The sequence below is a fragment of the Onychomys torridus genome, chromosome 6 (assembly GCF_903995425.1).
Source record: "Onychomys torridus chromosome 6, mOncTor1.1, whole genome shotgun sequence".
In the NCBI taxonomy this organism is placed as follows: Eukaryota; Metazoa; Chordata; class Mammalia; order Rodentia; family Cricetidae; genus Onychomys; species Onychomys torridus.
In genome coordinates, this window is record NC_050448.1 from 16,072,782 (window position 1) to 16,094,697 (window position 21,916).

The 21,916-nt window shown below is 43.3% G+C and overlaps 2 protein-coding genes and 1 long non-coding RNA gene across 3 annotated transcripts in view; 2 read left to right on the forward strand and 1 right to left on the reverse strand.

The window, feature by feature from the left end:
• LOC118585372 (ATP-binding cassette sub-family B member 10, mitochondrial-like) overlaps positions 1-1,464 on the forward strand; it is a 30,680-nt gene extending 29,216 nt beyond the window's left edge. The window contains exon 3 of the mRNA XM_036189861.1: positions 40-1,464. The gene's annotated coding sequence lies outside the window, so the exon portion shown is untranslated. The remainder of the gene's footprint in view (positions 1-39) is intronic.
• The window catches only part of Mccc1 (methylcrotonoyl-CoA carboxylase 1), a 47,469-nt gene that overhangs the window by 3,700 nt on the left and 21,853 nt on the right, over positions 1-21,916 (reverse strand). Inside the window, exons 10-17 of the mRNA XM_036189857.1 lie at positions 18,893-19,020; positions 15,561-15,744; positions 14,765-14,874; positions 13,305-13,521; positions 11,236-11,322; positions 6,800-6,849; positions 3,360-3,497; positions 1,968-2,075 (exon numbers count right to left, since the gene is read on the reverse strand). Coding sequence (XP_036045750.1) covers positions 1,968-2,075; positions 3,360-3,497; positions 6,800-6,849; positions 11,236-11,322; positions 13,305-13,521; positions 14,765-14,874; positions 15,561-15,744; positions 18,893-19,020 — 1,022 coding nt within the window. The remainder of the gene's footprint in view (positions 1-1,967; positions 2,076-3,359; positions 3,498-6,799; positions 6,850-11,235; positions 11,323-13,304; positions 13,522-14,764; positions 14,875-15,560; positions 15,745-18,892; positions 19,021-21,916) is intronic.
• Positions 1,605-7,770, forward strand: LOC118585373. Its single transcript, XR_004945180.1, has 3 exons — positions 1,605-3,918; positions 4,968-5,067; positions 6,690-7,770. It is a non-coding gene; the product is annotated as an uncharacterized LOC118585373 (long non-coding RNA).

Here is a 21,916-nt window from a genome sequence, read left to right on the forward strand (position 1 = left end):
TTGTTCTAAGAATTTACAGCTGAGCTTTACTTTTTGCAGTGCTGGTGAATGAACGCAGGACTTCACCGTATGTGAAGAAGGTTTTCTGTTACAGCCACAGTGGAATTGGTATGACTTAATGTATTGGGGAGGCCAGATAACTACCCCAAAGAAATTAGATCGTCTTCAGCTACTAATGTCTGTATCCTGCTGAAATTCATGTTGAAATATTAATCCCAAGGTTTGGGAGCTAGGGTTTCTCGAAGGTGATTAATTAGGTCACCAGGGATCTGTACTGTCACCAAGAAAGCCCAAGGTCCTGTGGCCTTCGACATGTAGGGACACTGGGAGAAGAAGACGGTCTGTCCACTGTGATACCAAGAAGCAAACTCACTAGTCACATGACCCAAGATTTTCCCAACCTCCAGAACCATGAAGAATAAACTTATGCAGTTTCATGTGTATGGAAGTGAGTGCTAAGTAGCAGCCAAGTGAGTGCCCTGACTGCATCCTTAGACTGTATCAGATCACGTGGTTTGCTGGGTATAGAAATGTGTACTTGTAAGGAGGAAGGGCAAGACAAGCGCTCTAAGTCTGAGGCCAGCCTGGCTACCCAATGAAACCCTGTTTCAAAGCCACAAAAACAACTTCCTCTCCAACCTGCACCCCACCCTGAGCCACATGGGGCCCCAATACCAGCCTTCCAAACTCATTTTAACACATAGGTAATTATGTCATTATTTCATGACAAAATTGTATGTTTTAAGTTTCACATTAAAACACTGACTTTTTAGATAATGTTTGGTGAACACTCCATTTTCATTCTTAAAAATACATTCTGAGTTGGGGGTGGTGGCACCTGAGAAGCTGAGAGAGGATCACTTTGGCCCAGGATTCAAGAGCAGCCTGGGAAACACAACATGATAAAGAGGAGAAAATGCACTGATTGGTCCTTTAACTCACCCTCCTATGTCCTTCTCTCTTTTTTCTCTCTGGCACTGGGGATTGAAGCCAAGTCCCTGGGAATGCTAAGTACATGCTCTACTGAGCTATGCTCCTAGATGTGTTCGTTGTGCTTCTTTCTTTTGTTGTGACAGAGTCTTGCTGTGTTTGTTGCCCAGGCTGGCCTCAAATTCAGGTGACCCTCAGGCCCCAATCTGCCACGTTGCTGACATCACAGGCTCACAGAACCAGGTAGGACACACTGTACCATGAAGTTAACTCTCCCCTCCAAACACACTGTACCATGAAGTTAACTCTCCCCTCCAAACACACTGTACCATGAAGTTAACTCTTCCCTCCACACTGTACCATGGAGTTAACTCTTCCCTCCACACACACTGTACCATGAAGTTAACTCTCCCCTCCAAACACACTGTACCATGAAGTTAACTCTCCCCTCCAAACACACTGTACCATGAAGTTAACTCTTCCCTTCAAAATAGTGGCCTCAGAGCTGCAGAGATGGATAGCGGTTAGAGCGTTGGCTACTCTTCCAGAGGACCCACATGGCAGCTCACAACTGTCTCTAACTCCAGTTCCAGGGGCTTTGATACCTTCTTCTGGCATCAGTGGGCACTGCACACATGTTTAGCAGACATGCAAACAGGCAAAACACCTCCATACACAAATAAAATTAAAATTAAAAAGCAAATAAGCAACCCTCCCCAGCAGTCTTGGGGTGGAGCTCAGGTGTAGGGTTCACAACATGTATGAGGCTCTGGATTTGAACTCAGGCTCATGCATGTAACACACACATACACATACACACCCCCAAACAAAAACCCACTAATCTTTATCAAAAATTGGTAGTTGTGTACACTGAAAGTTGAACCATTACATTTCACTCTTCTTATTTTCTTGAAGTGATGCTTTCCAATGAGCAAAATTTAGGAGAGGAAAGGATATACAAAGAAAGGGTACACTGAGCTCCAAAAGGACATTTACAAGCCATTTCTGGCATGATGTCACAGATGCCCCCTAATTACCTTTTCAATGGTTCCAGTCATAGGTGCGATGGTACCACCCTGAGTTCCTTCTGAGCTCGCTGAGGCCAAGTACTTGGGTACTGGAATGCCAATTTCAATACTTCCTTCCTATACAAAACAGTGAACATAGAATCAGCATCTCATCTCTTTATGTTCAGTAGGACACCCAAGGGATTGATTCATGCTATTAGTGACGATTAGTTGCTACTGACACCTGGGTTCTAATGAAGCTTAGTGATCTTAAGAGGCTACTAAGCCTCGATCAGTCCCATCTCCCATGACACAGAGGTCATGGTACAAATGCCTGGTCAGGGATTAAGAATTAAAGGACGGGACTATAAGTAACAGGATGGTCGCTTTCTGGAAGTGATTTTTTTAGTAGCATCTTTACTGTGGAGAACATAATCTACAGTAAGAACTTTACACTTACACACACACTATGCCATTAATTGTCTCAATTCTATCAAGTAAGTCTGCTAACTAGTCAAGGTTATAGACGGCAGAACCAGAGCCTGGAAAGTTTAACTGTACAAGGTCACACAGCTGCCGGGTGGCAGGGCCAGGACTTGATCCAGGACAGCTTTACCCTCCAGAGCTGTTTGCCCCTCCATGGCCTGCCTCTCAGCCTGGCACTGTTATAGCAAAGTTGGCTGCAGAAGGGAGTTGCTGGGAAAGCCACATTGTCCTTGACCTTAGGCACAGTGCAGACCCTAAAGCCATTTCGCCATAATCACTGTGGTCTTGATATGGCCCCATCTCTCTGACGGACACTTCTCTCCATTGCCCAGAAGCTGAGGGCTCACTGGTCATGGGGCTCTGAACCAAGGACAACCAAACTCGCCTGGCTCTCTTCTGAGTGCTAAGTCACTGCCACTAACCCCATCCACTTTCCTATTGCCACAAACATCTGGTCCAGACTGCTCTCGTGTGGTCACCTCGTCCCCAACCCCAGGATTCCAAGTGCCACAGGGATGGGTCTGGGTAGAGTATAGGAGAATGCCCACACCGAGAGCAGAGCCTCTCACAAGGAGAGGGCAAGCTTTATTTCTGAATTCTAAGAAGAAAACTGTCATGTGTAACAATGAGAATCTTCCGGAAAAAAAATAGATGACTAGAACTAGAAAGGAAGGGCTGTGGCAAAGAAATGTGGAGAGAGAAACTGGGGAAACATGATCTCAGTGGCTGAAGGAAGTGGGCCTTTCTTCAGTGAAATGTTCCTGGTTAATCAATTCCATCCCAAACCCCAAGAGGGCTATCATCAAACCCAGACATGGTAGCCTACACCCAATCCTAGAATTCGGGAAATTACAGCAGGAGGATTTCCATGAGTCCTAGCCCAGCTTGAGCTGCCGACTGAAACCTCATCAAAACAAGACAAGAGTGAGACATCACCATGGAAAACAGGTAGATGGTGTTGTCCATCATGACGAACTTGGATTTACTGGCTACTCCGTTAACAGAAGACTTTAGGTAGGTACAGCCTCCCTCACTGCAAAGGTCACCAAGAACTCGGAAGGTCTGATTTTCAATCTAGAGGGGGAAAAAAAGCTTTAAAATGAATGACTATGTAGAGTTAATAAAGTCAAAATGTCTTCATCATTAGCAATTTCAAAGGTATATTTTTCAAGGAATCATGCAGAACCCCCACCCCCAGATTCCTAACCAGAACAATTTAGATACAAATACCAATACGATCATTAAAAGAAAAAAATAACTATATATGTTATTCATGTTAGCATAATGCCACAGATGAAAGTTCATTTTAAAATGGAAAGAACAGCATAAAAACTGTCAAAAGTACACATCAAAGGGCTAGAGAAATGGCTCAGCAGTGAAGAGCATGTTGCTTTTACAGGACCTGAGTTCGGTTCCCTGCACCCATGTCAAGAACCTCATAATTGCCTGTAACTCCAGCTCCAGGGGATCCGATGCTCTTTTCTAGTCTCTTCAGGTAACTTCACCCGATTGCACACACTCCACCCTCTACATACACATAATTCAAAATACAATTAAATTAACAGAAACCAGACAAAATGATTCAATTCCCCTGGCTATATTACATGCTGGTACTCATTCCCAAGTCCTTAGGTTAAATGCAGTTTTCTTGTGCCAAGGTCAGCAATGAAACAGAATGAAACTAGACCCACACAGAGGGCACTTCCTTTATCTCAGCAGCACAGAGGGCTGACTCCGTGGGCTCTGATTGTGATTTGAAAGGAAGGTCAGATGATCTGGGGACTGGTCACAGTTGTCTTGCTCTCAGGGGCTGTGTCGTCAGAAGACAACTTATGTCTCAAGGGAGCTGGTAAAAGGACACATTTTCCTGTTTTAAAGAGCCTTTTCTTGAATACACATGCAAGAGAAAATTTCTCTCACACAAAGAAAATCCATTTAATCTATGTTTTTCTTTCCAGTTCCCATCATATTAGTATAGAATCTGTATCTATTCTTTACAAATATGCTGCTGGGGCTAAAGTGAAGTAGATTACATGGTGGAATTTGTATTTGTTCTCATCTCCCCTAAGTTAAACATGATATTGATTCCACCCTCCAAGCTACTAAAACAGCTATTTGAATATCTGTGAAATCTCAGGGTATAAGAGTTTTGTCTAAAAATTCACAAAACCACATTTATTCCCATGAGCCAACCAAGGCAATTGTTAATTTGCTAGTCAGCAAGGAACAAGAAAAGGTCCCCAAACCAGAGGCCAATATGAAGGAAGCATAGTGCATGTATCCAAAGTAGGTGACTTCCCATGGCTGATCTGAAGCCCAGACAGAGGAAATTGCTGGGCCTCAAAGTGCTGGGGATTCCACCACATGTAACCAGTCAATCCTTCAGAATTGGAAATCCTTCCGTTCATATTAAATGTGATAGATTTACTGAACTTGTAGCTGAATTCCTACATTTCAACATCCCCTTAAGGAGCTAGGCAAGATGGCCCAGTGAATGGCATCTGCTACCACACCTGATGACCCGAGTTCATGTTTGATTCCTAGGACTCCTCGGAAACAGAAAACGGACTCCTGTGAATTGTTCTCTGACTTCTACACAGGCTCTAGACTCATGAGTGAGACCTCCACAAATGAATAACTAACAGTAAGAACCTTCTTAGCATTTCCTTTTTGCCAATAGACTTCTTTTAATTAAGGGCTAGCCTAAGCTTTACCCTGGAGTGACAATGACTTAGACTCCTTGAGTTTTCCAACAGCCATTTAGAGAACCTGTAAAATTAAACTGTTTTCATAATAAGACCAAGATGCTATCTACCTTTTAAAACATTTCCCCCACATAAGTATGGAAGAGAATTCTGTAGAAGCCACTGGACCTATGAGAATATAACACTTATGATGGCCAATGTAATGGGTACTTGTGTGATATTAGATTTCGTATTTTTTTCTAGTTTTCCTACAACTCAACAGCAACAACAAAATAACTGGATTAAAATACAGATAGGCAAAGGTCACAGAGAGAAATTTCTCCCAGGAAGACATACCAATGGCCAGCAAGTACACACACACACACACACACACACACACACACACACACACACACACAGAAGCTGCCATCCTTAAGTCATTTATGAATTAGAGGAAATTAGAGCTTCAATGCCTGACCACTTCCACTGATTAGGATGGTTGTTTTTAAACAGGGGGTGGGGGACCCACAAGTACTATGGCCGGGATGCAGAAACAGTCCTGTGCACTACTGGTGGGAAGGCACATGCTGCAGCTGCTACAGAAAACAGCATGGCACTTCCTCAAAAAGGAAAAACAGAATCACTGCATGATGTAGCAATTCTACTTTTGGACGCGCGCACGCACGCACGCACGCACGCACGCACGCACGCGCGCACGCGCACACACACACACACACACACACACACACACACACACACACACTTAAACGACTTTGAAGTACTCCCTGTGCACCTGTTCCTAGTGGCATTTTTCCAACAGCTGTACCTGCACAAGGCCTGCACAAGACTAGTCTCTTTAACATTTTAGCATGGATGGGGAGGGGCCTCTGAGGCCCGAGGTCTACCAGGGGAGAAAGAGGAGGAGGAGGGGCAATTGACAGTTAATGGTTGCTGGGGAAGGGGATCATGTCCTTTAGTGGTGTAAGCAGCTGTGAGCTGCCCCTAGCAAAGAGCTCCCTACCCATGTGCAGACGACCAATCCGAACTAACTCAGTGGGTTAAAACAAAGATATGACGACAATGGGGGGACTAGCTGGGAAGAAGGAAGTGTTGGAGGGTGGGGTGGGGGTGGGGAATAAGAGAAGGCGATGGAAGAGGTGTTCACAATACACTGTATTTATGATGGAAATTGTCAAAAACTGGAGGGAAAAGATAGGACAGTTTTTGTTTATCTGTTGATGGGTGCTGGCAATGGTTATACAACCACATGAACATATCTGTGCCACTAAGCTGTACACCTAATTTTCTTAAGTTTTCTGATAGCTCTTTGCACATCTGACCTCTCAATAATTTTTAAGTGTGTATTGGGTTCCTAATCTCAAAAATCTGAGTGCTTCTATTTTGGTGAAATGTGTGCACATACCTGAGGGGCTTATTAGCTGTTTAATTCAAGGTTATTCTTTTTGCTAAGTTTTTATGCTTAAGGGAATCATAGCCAAACTGAGTAAACAGGTCAGAAACAATCTGGGGGTGAGTCCCTCAGACTGCTCTGAAATAAAAGCACATGGCATTCTCATTACAGTTACAATGGTCAAAGGCTTACGGGGAACTTGAGAAGGAAAACCAACCCTACTTAGTATGAGAAAGATAGGATTTGGCTCTGAGCTACAGACCAGAACCAACAAGGCTTACCTGCATGTCATATGACCCATCATGGTTATATGTCACAGCTATGACTATATCTATGGAACAAGAGAAAATTGAAGAAAAAAAAGAAGGAAACATTATGTAAACAATGGAGATGATGAACTTCCCCCCTCTCAACTCTAAGTTACTCCGCTACTGCAAGAAAAGGCGCCATCTTAACTCCAGGGGATACAAGGTTTTCCTTAGCAGCCTCTGACCAGGCTCAGCACAGGTAGATCGGCAAACCTTTCTCTTTTGAAAATGTACTTTTAATATTTTCACCTGTACACAAAAAGTTACAATGACAGTACAGAAAATGCAATCAACTAGCCAAGAGAAGGTCTGGCTTGGACCCAAACCTCCCATCTGATTGCCTCTGTGGTCTTGGCTAAGTCACTCTATGTTCCTTCACTGTCCAGCCATTAAGCAGGCATGGGAATGTTAACAATGACCAAGTAAATTGAAAGTGCTTTAAAACTGTAACAGATCATAAGAATATAAGAAATTATGCTGTACATAATATGGAATTGGGTGAGACTATTCTCCAAGTTGGAAATCAGTTTTGTGTAGGTATTTTGGTGTAGTATCTACAAGGCCTTGGGTTCAATTCCCAGCAACAATGTTGTGACTAGAGCTGTACACGTTAATAACATTTCTTTCTTTCCAAAACCTGTCCTATGAGTCTCTTCCTTGCCTTCCTGATGTTCTTCCTGACCTAGGCTGACTGGCTCTCAAGGCATCTTCTGGGCCCTTCCTGCTTCCCATCTCAACCCTTTCATTTCCATATTCAAATTACTGTCCTGGGAATTTGTAATTACCAGGAATTTTTAATTACAAAAATAATTCAAGCCAGGGTTCAACCCCACACCCTGAGGAATGTATACTTACATAACATTACACCCTGCTAAATTGCCACGCCTTGTTAAATGTATCACAAGCTGTTCAAGATTCTCTGGTGGGAAACAAAAGTAACTGGAGTGGGGGATGACAGCTTCACTCTGTGAAGTTATAATCAAACTATTTTTAAATTTAAATTAAAAATTTAAATTTAAAACATGTTCATAATATGTAGAGTCCAAACCTCTCAGCTTTGTTTTATGCCCATCCTCCATGTGTGGCTCAGTTCTAAGCAAAGGAGAAAATGGACTAGTTGATACTCCCATATGCCTCTCTGCTCATGGTTCCTACTTCCCCATCTCCTCACATCACAGCCACGTAAACTTATTTATACCAGGTTCACAGTGGTAGGTCTTTGAACTCACTCTTTTGAACATTAATAGACTTCTACCTAGAAAACAGTTATGATTCTCTCTTCATCCCAGTTTATGAGAATTTTCTCTTAAAAAAAAAACTGCAAAATTGAAACTGTTTATAAAGTCCAATAACTTCCTGGCCTGTACCTTCAAGTACTACAACACCCACATTCCAAGCATATACACTTCCTAAAAGCAGAATCCTAGACACACACACACACACACACACACACACACACACACACACACACACACACACACTGGGCACAGAAACTGACTCACTTTCCTCAACATCTATCAGCATAACTGTTTTCAAAAGCTTTACACTGAGTGGGTGAAAATTCTCTACCCTACATATTATAAACATGCTTTGAATTTTTTAGGAGAAAATGCCTCCAATTACACCAGATCATTTTCTTCCCATGACAAAGCATTAAGAGTGGCTAAGTGGCAGGAATGCAAGCAGAATTATACTAAAGATTTGATTCCAACTTCACAGAGTGAAACTGTTATTCCCTACCCCAGTTACTTTTGGTCACCAGAGAATCTTGAACAGCTTGTGATACATTTAACAAGGCGTGGCAATTTAGCAGGGTGTAGTGTTGTGTAAGGATACATTCCTCAGGATGTGGGGTCGAACCCTGGCTTGAATTATTTTTCCATGACCTTTGGAAAATGATTGCTATCTGAGCTTTGTCCTTGGCTAGGAGAGATTAGTTGTTGATAATAAAGGTGGCACTGGTAATAGCATCCATCTTATGGGCCTGTTCTGAAAACGCAAATGAGATCATCTCTGGAAATGTTTAAGACTGTATCTGAAAACATTCAATAAATTTAAGCTATTATCATTATTATTGAGAGCCAACACAGGGTTCTGAGAAACATGGCCAACAGTAACAAAATAATATATAAAAATTCAGGGTTGGGGATTTAGCTCAGTGGTAGAGTGCTAAATCCGGGCCCTGGGTTCGGTCCTCAGCTCTGGCCAAAAAAAAAAAAAAAATTCGGGTCATAAACACAGCATTGAAACACTTGGTCATTGTAATTAAAATTGGTTCTCCTGGCCACTGTTCATTAGCAGTTTTCAAAAACTCCTTAGAACATTTCCAGTGAGTTACATTTAGAATCAGATTACCTTTGTGGAATAGTGGTAAAAGTATACAGTGAACAGCAATAATGTTGGCTTTTCAATTACATACTTACTCTTTTTTTTTTTTTTTTTTTGAGACAGGGTTTCTCTGTAGCTTTGGAGCCTGTCCTGGACTAGCTCTGTAGACCAGGCTGGCCTCGAACTCACAGAGATCCACCTGCCTCTGCAGTGGGATTACAGTGCTGGGATTACAGGCATGCGCCACCACCTCCTGGCCTTTTTTTGTGGGGGGAACTGAGGATCGAACCCTGGGCCTTGTGCTTGCTAGACAAGAGCTCTACCATTGAGCTAAATCCCTGCCCTCCCTTACTCATCTTTATTTTTTTATTTTATTTTATTTTTTTTATTTTGTTTTGGTTTTTAGTTTTTCAAGACAGGGTTTCTCTGTGTAGCTTTGTGCCTTTCCTGGAACTTGCTTTGGAGACCAGGCTGGCCTTGAACTCATGGAGATCAGCCTGCTTCTGCCTCCCAAATGCTGGGATTAAAGGCGTGCGCCACCATTTTTAAATTAAAACATTTTTAATTCTAATAAAACTCAGCACAATTCAAAATACTACTCAGTGATTTAATGAAGACCCATGCCAAATAGCACAGTTGGCTCATCTGAATCACAGTGGAATGTGTGAGCTGTCTGTTGAATTTAGGTTGCAAAGGTCACTGCAGTTTTCCTCACTGATGTGTGCTGTCAGCATGCACGAGTTGCTAACAAGGCGTCCTCAGATTTTGGAAGCTGCTCTTTAGGATGATATAAGTAAACACTCTAACCAAAGATGCAGGGATAACCAGTTATGCTATGGAGTGGAGGGGTGTTTACAAACTTTCGTTGTGAAGGCTTGGAGATCACCCAGTATAGCAATGTCCACCTAGGCTGAGGTTGACATAATGGTCACAATGCAATCGCTCTGTGAAGGAAGTATTTGCTACACTGTAATGAGGTCTATGATATCTAGAGTCAAAAGGTCCTGCTCTCCTCAGAGAAGAGGGGGACTGATCTGCTGGCAGGGAGCTGTTCTAGCTAGCACGCCTCCTCTTTATAAGAGCTGCCATAGCTCCAGGACACCTCACATCCTCGTATCCATGATACTTTACCTACTCGGGCTGCTCATGCACACTGGCCTGTAGCAGAAGGAATGGTGACTGGCTATCACAGGATTAAGATCCTCTGTATCCTGCCTGGTCATGATTTATTAACCACATTCTGGCTTAGGTGCCACCGTCTTCTAACTTTAGTTAAAGTAAGTTAGTCTTTGAGCCTTCTCAAACTAGTACACAGTTAGAAAATAAAAACAAAACTACCCAACTAAAGGTGTTAGGAAAAGCATGGAGTCAGTATCAAAAGGGGTAGGCATCCATGATGCTCTGTCCTGACTGGCCTTCAGTAAGTTACTTCTGGGCTTCAGCGCCAGCATCCACGCATGAGCTGGGACTCCCTTCATTCCCCTCATTAAGTTGTGGTGGAGATAAACACTCATACGATGAGACTTAGACTAAACGACCACTCTCCAGTGACCCAGTCCACATGGACCTCAAGGATTTGCCTGAACAATGGGTGACCCTCTGTCCGTGGCAGTGTTGAACACTGTTTTCTTATCCAAAAGCAATGTTCTTAGAGCAGAAAGCCTGCACAGCAATAAAATGTACAAAGAGCTGAGGAGAAAGGTCTCGTCTCAGATCAGACCCTGGTTTCCTCACGAATACTTTGTCACATTTCACTTCAGTTGTTTGTAGGTATGTCTTACGGCATATTTTCAGAATATTTAAAAGCACAGAAGTAGGGAGAGAATGTACACCATTAACCCCATGACCCTGCCAATCAACTCCACTGACTATTTAAAATCTCACAGCTGACTGAGCATGACCGGGCTAGCAGTGGTTTTGTTTTTGTTTTTGTTTTTTTGCCAGAGCTGAGGACCGAACCCAGGGCCTTGTGCTTGCTAGGCAAGCGCTCTACCACTGAGCTAAACCCCCAGCCCTGCTAGAAGTGTTATTGTGTTACGTTTCTACACTCTACCTTTCTCTTGTAATGAAACATTACTTACCACTTTTACCACTTCTCAGAGTCATGTTTCTGGTGTAAGAGATATTCAGTCTTCTCCCACTGCTGAATGAAAACGGAGAGAATTGATCTAGAAAAAATTTAAAATGCAACAACAAAATTACAAGTATCAAGCTCCCAAGTATACTCTACAAAAGCAAATCTAAACCACAGGTCCTCAATTGGCAGCTCAGTTCTTACTGTTTTAAATTTAAGATAGATACTCTGACTTACATCTCAAAGACTTTCCGTATGGCAAGTCCCAACAGCTGGAAGAATCTGATTATTTGTAAGCCAGCTCTTGTCCTCTGGTGGCGCAGAGGTCCCCACTCTGCCCCAGTCTCTAACATTCATTATTTTCCCTTCCCCGGGCCCCTGTGTCACTGGCTCAGTTCTATGTGCTGAGGTGTGCATGCTCTGCTGGCTACAACCCAGAGACTGTGGTGTAACTAAACTGAAGCCATCTAGTGTGGAGCCTGTAAGTGTGATACTTATACATTTAAAAAGTAAAGGAACAAAGTGAGAACAGAGCAAACACATCTAAAGACATAGTTGCATTCTTTAAGCTTTCAATATAAAGATTTGAAAAAATCTAAAATCAAAGATGCTAACAACAGAATCCTATGGGAGGCGAGAACATAACAATCCTAGAGCTAAAGAGATGGCTTAGTGGTCAGCAGCAGCAGCAGCAGCTCTTCCCAACAGCCCAGGCGGGATCCCAGATAGACGGAGGTTTACTCCATCCCTAAGTCCAGTCCTAGGATCCCTCTTCTGGCCTAGACAGGCACTGCACACATACAGAGCACAGACCCAGATACAGGCAAAACGCATAAATAAAAATAAACTAAAAACAAAATATTTAACATAATAATTCTAATAATAAAAGAGAAATAGACTTAAAATTATATTTAATCCAATGTTCAACATTATCCTGAGTAAATACCGGGGGAAATTTGAGAATGCAGATTTTGTATTAGTTTGGGGGCAGGAGGGCAGGGGGTGGGGGACCTTTCAATGCAGAGCTGACTGAAGCTATAATACACCATCCTATGAGGCAACTAGTTGCCAGGAAGAAGTTGTGCAACCATCAGAGCATGCTGGAGGAGGAAAGCATGTGGTAACCAGGACAGACCCTCCACGGCATATCCTTTGACGCCCTGAAGGCCAAAGTCTCCATCCAGACAGAAGCTTAATTATGGGATGGAGAAAGAGGAAGAAGAAACTCGGTAATGAAACACAGATAGCTCAAAAGAATCTGGATATCCAGTGTTCTAGACTCTGGGCGACCCAGGGCTTTGCTGTAGGTACAGTGGGTACAATGGAGCAAACCACCCGGAGTGGTGAATGCAGAGTCAACAGGGGTCAGCACAAGATCCAGAAAGAACTAGTGCTCAGTTAGAAAGAGAGCAATTTCTGCAATGTTAGGGCACTGTTTGAGCTACATTTACTGAGTTAAATAGTGCTTATATGTGCACTTGTGATGTATATACTTATGCTTATGATGCACCTGTGATACATGAAGAGTTCTTTTCCACACTGAAAAATATGTGCAGATAATTGCTGTGGGATGTTCTGTATGTCAAATGTGTTGCTCTGATTGGTTAAAATAAACAAAGTGCTGATTGGCCAGTAGCCAGGCAGGAAGGATAGGGTAGGCAGGACAAGGAGTAGGAGAATTCTGGGAAGTGAAGGCTGGGGGAGGGAGACACCGCCAGCCACCACCATGACAAGAAAGATGTAAGGTACTGGTAAGCCAAGAGCCACATGGCAAAGTAGATTAATAGAAATGGGCTAAATATAAGACTAAGAGCAAGACAATGATAGGCCTGAGCTAATGGCCAAACAGTTTAAATAATATAAGCATCTGTGTGTTTATTTTATACGTGGGTTGTGAGACCGCGGCGGGGGGGGGGGGGGGGGGGGGGGGGGGGGGCGCTTGGAGAGAAGATCTCCAACAACAGATAATAGGATCAGTCAGTGGAAGCAGAAAAGGCAAGAAAGACACACAGAAAGAGAAGCATGTTTCTTGCTGATTCAGAGACTATAGCAAGGGAAGAAAAGTATGCTCTGTACCTTGTGTGTGAAGTTTGAAAGCGCTGGTCATCTCTTTTTCTTGGAGGATGAGCCCCAAAGCTGCCTGGCACACAGCCTCTTTGGCTATGATGCTGTGGGTGGGTAGGAGTGTCTTGTGGTGCTGAGGGATGAAGTCAGTGTGCACATTTCCAGCTTCAAACTCTGGGTGGCCAGACAGCCGGAGCAGGAAGTCCACATTGGTGCGCAAGCCGACAATCTAGGAAGAGGAGCAAACCTGGGTCCTGCTGAGTGTGGTAAACAATATATTCAGAAAAGCATCTGCTCTATGACCTACTGAGGAGTCATGTGGAGAAGGGTCACACTGAACTGTCACCAGATTTATCACTGCATATCTGGACTTACACTTCAAAATCCAGCTTAACAAGAGAAATAGGATGTGGGATGTGGTACAGCAGGGGTGTTTAATTGGCTCAGGTCAAACATTTAATTGGCTTATGTTAGGAAAATGATGAATGTCAAAAAACAGACATGGAATTTGTTTTGAAGAGAGCGAAGATTATTTAGAACATTCCACAGAACAGGATGACAGCAAGTGCAGGCAGGTTGTGACTCTGGAGAGGGGACGGGAATAAACAGCTGGAAAGGAACTTCCTTCCACACTGAAATATGAAGTTTATACATGGGTATAACAATCAACCCGAATCACCTCCTCTCAAAAAGCAATGACAAGAGGATTAAAGATAAAGGTGACTATGGCTTTGGGTTCATGCGTTCATTCAATCATCCATTTCTGATTTCATTTACTGAGGGTCCAGGATCTGACACAGGGTCTGGGGACAGTGAAAGAAAACAGATACAGCCCCTGCCTCCCAAAGGCTGTGACAGAGACGGGACAGAGGACATCCCAGTGTCTTGCTCTAAGAGGAACATCTGGAAATGGAGACCAAGGAGTGAGCAGGACCAAGGACAGTCAGCAGACAGTATAAGGTAAAGACACGCTAAAGAGGAGGCAACAGACTTCTCCACCCCGGGGCACTCAGGGGAGAGCAAGTACAATCATAGTGTGAGAGCCATGGAAATTGATGCAGATTAATAACACCTGATAATTTTAAAATCATGTGTCATAAAGCCTTCTATGAAGTGAAATTAAGGGGGTTAGGGCTTTTGCACCAAGAAAATTCATGTGATACAGAAAAATAAACTGTCAAATGGATGAAAATAAGTATTAATTTTTTTAAAGAAAACTGACTACACTCACTTCTATAGTTGGCCTTATTTACAGATGACTATGATTTCACTAGAATGTAGCAATGACACAATGTTTTATGTCTACAATCCTTTTCTTCCTAACTGAAACAAAGACAAGCCCTTGGGGACTTGACCTGTGAAGACCTGCTTTGTGCCTGCCATTGGAATGCAGGAAGGAGGTGAGAACAGGACCCTCAACAGAGGGTCACTTTGCTGAGAAAGGGCATCGGCTCGGGCCTCGGCTCACTCACGTTGTACTGATGAAGGCTGTACCTCAGTTTCGACAGGGCTGATGGGCGATCTGCAGCCCACACAACAAGCTTTGCGATCATGGGGTCATAATGCACCGAGACTTCATCTCCTGGAATTGAGAAACACTGTCCATGTCACCACTCAGGAATGAAGCAGGGCAGAACAACACATTCTTCCCATCACTTCACGCTCATCCTCACCAACTCCTGCAAGGCAGGTGCCCTCAGCACAGTTTGATTTCCAGGAAACCAAGGCTCAGGTGGACTTCAAAGCTTCTCCAAAATCTAACAAGGCTTTATCATGTGCTTCAGTGACACAAGGGCCGGCTTTCTTCAGCCTATCTTCTTTTCCTTTCCCTCTGTGGAGGTCAAGGCAAAGCCCTACCCGCTCACATTAAACTGATTTCCACTCTTAGCTTCCAAGTCTTCAGTCACCTGTGCCCATAGGTAAGAAACCACTCCCGTATGTTGTCCCAAGGCCTCGACATGCACACATGGCATACATACAGCAACCCACCAAACCCCACAAAGGAATTAAATAAATAAAATGTAAAGCAACACACACACACACACACACACACACACACACACACACACACACACACGAGATGATAATGCACTTAAATCTAGGTATGGTGGTGTGATCCATAGTTCTAGCTCATTAGCAGGCAAAGGCAGGACCCTCACTTGAGCCCAGGAGTTTAAGTCTGGCCAACAGAGTATGGCCTCACCTTAGAGAAAAGTAACTTCTTGTGAGTTTAATTACAGCGATAGCTTTGATCTCACTTAGTGTTACCTTGCCTTACTCCAGTTTCAATCCTCGTAGACATGTCTGCCTGAGGGGTAGAGAGGTGAACCAGTGGTCCAGCCCCTGGCATGAAGCTATTGTCAGGGTCTTCTGCATATATTCTAGCCTCAAAGGCGTGGCCCTGCAGAGGGATTTCTTCCTGGGTCAAGGGAATCCTCTCTCCTGCTGCAATCTGGTGACAAAATAGAGCTTCTTGTGAAAATGCACATTAGAGTTACTAACAGACTCATAGGTCAGTGGTCTCGCTTATACCCTGTGAAAATGGACACTGGATTCTATAAAGCAGTCAAATTAAATCTGTGCTGTACATCCCCTTAAACAGAGTCAATTTGGGGATAATCTGTTAATTACCATGGGTTCCAGAGTTTTAAATTGGAGAAAGCCTAATTGAAGACTAATTTCTAAGTATAAAAATTAGTGTTTAATACCATGAAAACCTAACTTTCTTACTGGTAAGATACTGTTTACATTTACAATATAATGCTCAGTTCCCCAATCATCTTTATATCTTCACTCGGTGTCTGGAATTACATTCACACCCACGAAGAAAGTGTGAACGGCCCATTTACACTATTTTCACCAGCAAGTGAGTGACGAGTAAGGCAGAAAAAAGAACAAGACGTTTGTGTAACCCAGATCACAAGATGGAGAGCCATGATCATCCACTGTTACTATAATACTTGCTACAATTTAGTACATTTTACCCTTCAATTAGTATGACTTGGAAAAAGCTAATAGCGCAGTGGTTCTCAACCTTCCTAACCCCGTGACCCTTTCATGCAGTTCCTCGTGTTGTGGTGACCCCAGACATAAAATTATTTTTGTTGCTATTTCAGAACTATAGTTTTGCTACTGTTATGAATCAAAATGTAAATATTTTTGGAGACAGAGTTTTGCCAAAGGGGTCACGACCCACAGGTTGAAAACTGCTGTAATAGAGGATATGTGGACACTTCCTCTCTTCAATTTTTTCCCCAAGATTAAAATAACAATAACAACAACAACAACAACAACAACAACAACTCATGAAAGACACAGGAGAAAAGAGCAACAATATGATTCTGAACTGGAAAGGTAAGCACACAACAGAGACGAAACTTTCCTCAGAACAGAAGGGTCAGGAACCACACCCAATACAGAACCAAAGTAGAAATAACTAAATCAAGTGTGCTGATGGTGTTTCAGGTCACAGTCTCCATACTCACACCATCTGGGCTCTGTTGCCCCCACACTCACCCTGCCCAGGGAATTTCTCAAGCTTTTGTATTCAGAGCCTGGCTACAGTAAGAAGAACCACAGAAATCGTGGCTGGCATCCTTTCCTTCTATGTTTCAAAATGAAACTCTTGTTGATATGCTAGTGTTCTAATTGTCTTCACATGCAAAAGAAAAAAGTGTTGGCCATGCCATCGCACCTTCTAGGATATAATCCTTTTTCTTGTTATACAGACCATCTTCAAACTGGCTTTTTTTTTTTTTTTTTTTTTTGACACTGGCTTCCCATCCAAGTCCTAGAGACTGGTCCTAACCACACCTTCAGGCTGAGAATGCTGTGACATTTTCACTCTCAGAGAGACACGAAGTAACTGCAGATTTCCCAGCATCCCCTGAGGCCTGCTGGCCTTCTGTGCTGTAACCTGAACTCAGCTGTTGAACCACTGAGCCCTCTTTTTAAGAAGTCTCTGACTCTAGAGGCAGGCCTGAAGCTCCAATTCTTGACTCATCAACTGTCAAGGTCCCCTGCTTTCCCTGTGCATGACTCCAGGTACCTCGTGCCCCATGTCAGGCCCCAGTTCCTTCATTTCTGGGATGTGCTCTGGATGACGAAAGCTCGCTTCCTTTTCTGAAGCTCCTGCAATTTCCTGAGATCCAGTAAAAATATCCCTGGTTTTCCTTCTCATTCCTAAATGCTTAGGAACACAATTCCTCCATGATTTTAAAGTCCTATTAGGTGTCCAACGTTTTGACAATGCAACTTGATGGTGTCATCTACTAAGTCCATGCCTGAGAACTTTGCAGTGAAGTCATCATTAAAACAACAGCAGCACCAACAACCCTCACAATGTTTTAAGTCACTACAATTTTTTGTTGCGCCACATTCAGGAAGTGCAAGCAGCCCATAGGATCACATGGTTACCTACTGTTTCAGGAAAAAAAAATCCCTTTCCTTGATTCTAGAAACAAACACACTTGCTAGTTTTCTCTGACACTATTAATATTTAGTAGCTCATTGTGCCTGGATTTCTCATTTCCAATGCTACAGATAGATCCTGAAGAATTTTTTGGCTCAATCCGAACCACTGATCATTCACCAAAGAAACATGACAACATTGTCTACAGAAGTTTTGAGAAGACAAAGTTATCCAAATGTCATGAGTTAATCACCGAAGTATGGAAAAAAATAACTTAGACTCAGTACATGAAATGAACCAAGAATCCTTTGGAAATCAAGAATATTCATACTAATACTTTCATATTATTAGAACAGTTACAGATTGTGTGTGTGTGTGTGTGTGTGTGTGTGTGTGTGTGTGTGTGTTAGATACATCAACAGTGTCAAAAACTACAATACCTTCTGAACACTGGCTGTAAATGGCTACTACAAATGAGCACTTACTCATGGGCTGACAGCAGTCTGCAAATGTACTTTACATGGATCACTCTGTTGCTGGAAGACTATGGCCTAGCTCTTCATTTCCAGCTCCTTAGGTCATTTCATTCTGGCTAGCAAGTCTTGCCTCTAAAATCTAACATGGCCCACAATGTTGCTGCCTTGGTAGATCACAAGGCTTGGCCTGTGATCAGGACCAGATACAGGACCTGCCTACAGCCTAGTGCCTAAGCGGGGGAATGAAGGTAATTGATAAATTTGGAATCTGTGTTCCTAAAGTGCCAATAATATTGCAGTATCAGACGCAGTTTTTTTGTTTGTTTGTTTGTTTTGTTTTGTTTTTTCAAAACAGGGTTTCTCTGTGTAGTCCTGGCTGTCCTGGAACTTGCTCTGTAGACCATGCTGGCCCTGAACTTAGAGATCTGTCTACCTCTGCCTCCTGGGATTAAAGGCATGTACCACCACTGCCTAGCCACTTTTTTTTTTTTTTTTTTAAATCTTACATTTTCCTGTCCTCATCCCAACCACAAAAGTGAGTCACACTCAAAGTAGTATAAAAGGAGCCCACAGCTTGATGTATTCTCAACACTGATCTTATTTCTGGTAGTGCTAGGGACTGAACCCAGGCATCCCCCATGCTAGGCAAGCACTCTACCACTCAGCTGTATCCACAGCCCAAGACTGATCTTTACTAGGAAAACCACTCTCACCCTGAACTGCCACTCCACCAAGTCAGTCCCGGTGATCATTTCGGTGACGGGATGTTCTACTTGTAGCCTTGTGTTCATCTCCATGAAATAAAAATTGTGCTCTGAGTCCATAATGAATTCCACAGTTCCTAAGAGATAAAATACAGTTGTCACACCTCAGGGGCATATCAGCAACAGCAAATTAAGATTTCCTATCACGAGAGCTGGAAAGACAGCTCAGTAGTGAAGAGCATGAGACCTCCTCCACAGGTGCAGTTCCCAGCACCCACATGGTGACTAACACAAGTCTGATGTATAATTCTGGCTCCACAGGAATGAGAACACAGGCACACACACAGGAAACACCCATGCACATAGAAAAATTAAAATATCATTTAAAATTTTCATTAAAAAAGATTTTCTATGCTGCAACATTGAGTTGTACTGCTGCAGACTTCATTTGTGGTACATGATTTGTATTTCATGAAGAAAACACCATGTTTTGCAGCAGCAAATGACTAAGTTTAGGATAGAGAACTGTATGAAATGCAGCAATGAAAAATATCTTTGGAATTCTGAGCAAATGCTGAGCCCAAATTATACACCAGTCTTATCTGCTGTAGTAATGAGAACACATTTGAACTGTGAGTTACTGTCCCAGCATCCCTACCCCAAAAGCCTCATACCATGAGATTCCACTTTACCTGAACTCTGGACAAAGCTTAACTTTTCCCCCCTTGACCCCTATGGTTCCCTCTAAAAGTCCTTGTGGGGACTGGGGCTGTAGCTGCATGGTAGATCTTTTATCTCAAATGCACTGGGCCCTAAGTTCAATCTTCAGTATTGCTCCCCACTCCCAATAAGAAAAGTCGTTGTCAGGGACATACTGAAAAGACTTTTCAGCTGTCCAGTATCTACAATCCAAATCTACTGGTAGTCTATTAAGATCTGCAATACTCCTCCAAGCTTTTTCTTAGTAGTGCTGGGGATGGGTCCCAGCCCTAGCGCATGGTAGGCAAACCTTCCTCGGTTTTATTAGGTTTCATTTTACACAATAGTTTAACTACCAGCCTTATAGGAAATGTGTGTCTACATAGAGGAGGCCCATCAGAAAACAAATAGGTGAAAGTAGAATGAATTCCTAGCTCATTTGCTTTAATTGCTGGCTAGTTGATTTAATGAAGTTTAAAATAACAGAGAGAGTGTGATTATGTATGTCTCCATATATGTGCTTATGCAGAAATAAAGAGAACGACAGCAATACCAGAAGGGACAAGGAGATAGTAGAGATATCTAACTATGATTATGAAGTACCTGTGCTTATGACATGAAATGATAACACTTTTTAAAAGTTTTAAAGCTGTATTTATTTATTGTGCGTGCCTGTCATTGTGTGTGTCTATGGCACATACACGCCATGGCACACACGTGGAGGTCAGAAGACAACTTCCGGGAATCGGTTCTCCCCTTCCACTGTGGTTCCGGGGATTGAGCTCAGATGGTCAGCCTTGTATGACAAGTATCACTGAACCCAATAGATAACTTGACAAAATCCAGAAACTTTGGAGAGCAAAGGGTGAGAAAAAGTGCATCTGGGGGTAGGGTAAAGGTCAAAAATGAAGGACGGGCAAAGAAAGCTCGGTTAGCACAGGCCTCGGCACTGGAGGAAACGTGGCCTATACACACGAGACCTAGAATCTTGCAAAGCATGAGTCAGGAAGACTCGGCAGTGCAGTATCACTAGGATGGTCTTGAGAATATTTTGTCTGAGCTTACTGCATGGAGAGTCAAAGGTCTTAACGTTTTTCTGAATCAAGGAACTCACACAAAGGTTATGCACACACACTGGGCATCAGCCTTCAGAGCTAGTTTAAGAACAGGAGAGACTCTGAGGGAGACTGTGGAGAGCTCTGTGCTGGGGAAAGCTGGTCTGCATTGGGAGGGAACAAAGGTTGGGGAAGAGGGCACATGGTTGCATGATGAACGCAGGGAGCTACGTGTTGGAATATCAGAGAGGGGTTAGAGCTCCAGGGAAATCCAGCACATCCCTCACTCTCCGTCAAGTATGGGTGACTGACCCAATCCCATCAGAGTGTGCTCTCCACCCACTCCATCTGTTCTCATTAGTTTTCTGTTGCTGGGACAAAACACCATGAACAAGGCACCTCACAGAAGACAGGGCTTATCCCCAGATAAGCTTACGGTCCCAGAGGGTGACAGGTGGCAAGTATGGCAGCTGGAGCAGGAAGCAGAAGGTACACATCTGGAACAAGTATGAAACAGAGAGTGCACTTGGAATGGTCCAAGGATTTGAAACTTGAAAGCCTGCCCTTAGTGACATACTTCCTTCAGCAAGGCCACATTTTCTAAACCTAGCCAAACAGTACCGCCAACTGGGGACCAAGTAATCAAACATCTGAGCCTATGGGAGACGTCCTCATTCAAACCATCAACAAAGGTGCCAGAGAGGTCAGCTCTGCCTTAAGATGAACAGAGACCACTCAGAGTGATTAATAACTGGATCTCCTCACAAACCACCCCTTTTGATTGATAGGTGAGCAAACTCAAGAAAAGGGCTAGTAACAAAGGGGCTGTGCTCTCTCCAGAGGGCATGAAAAGATTTGCCCCACAAAGGCTAAAAAAATTTACTTCTGATTTCTCAACTGACCACCTCAGAGGAAAGGAAATGGGAAGTCTTGTGTGTGTGCGCGCGCGCGGCACTGCGCACATGAGCTCTCTCTCTCTCATTCACTCATTGCTTACCTTAAAGAATCTAGGATCACCTGGGAGACAGGGCCTCTGGGCATGCCTGTTGGGGATTACCTGTACTATAATTAATTGAGGTGGGGAGGCTTACCCACTGTGTGTGGCGCCATTCCTTGCCTGGTATCCTAGACTGTGTAAGCAAAGAAAGAGAACTGACTGGAGGCAGCATGCATCCATCATTGTCTTCTTCCTGTTTGTACATTCAAAGTAACCAGATGCTTCAAGCTCCTACCCCTGTGACTTCCAGGCCATAGTGAACAGGAATCTTGAAGTGTGAGC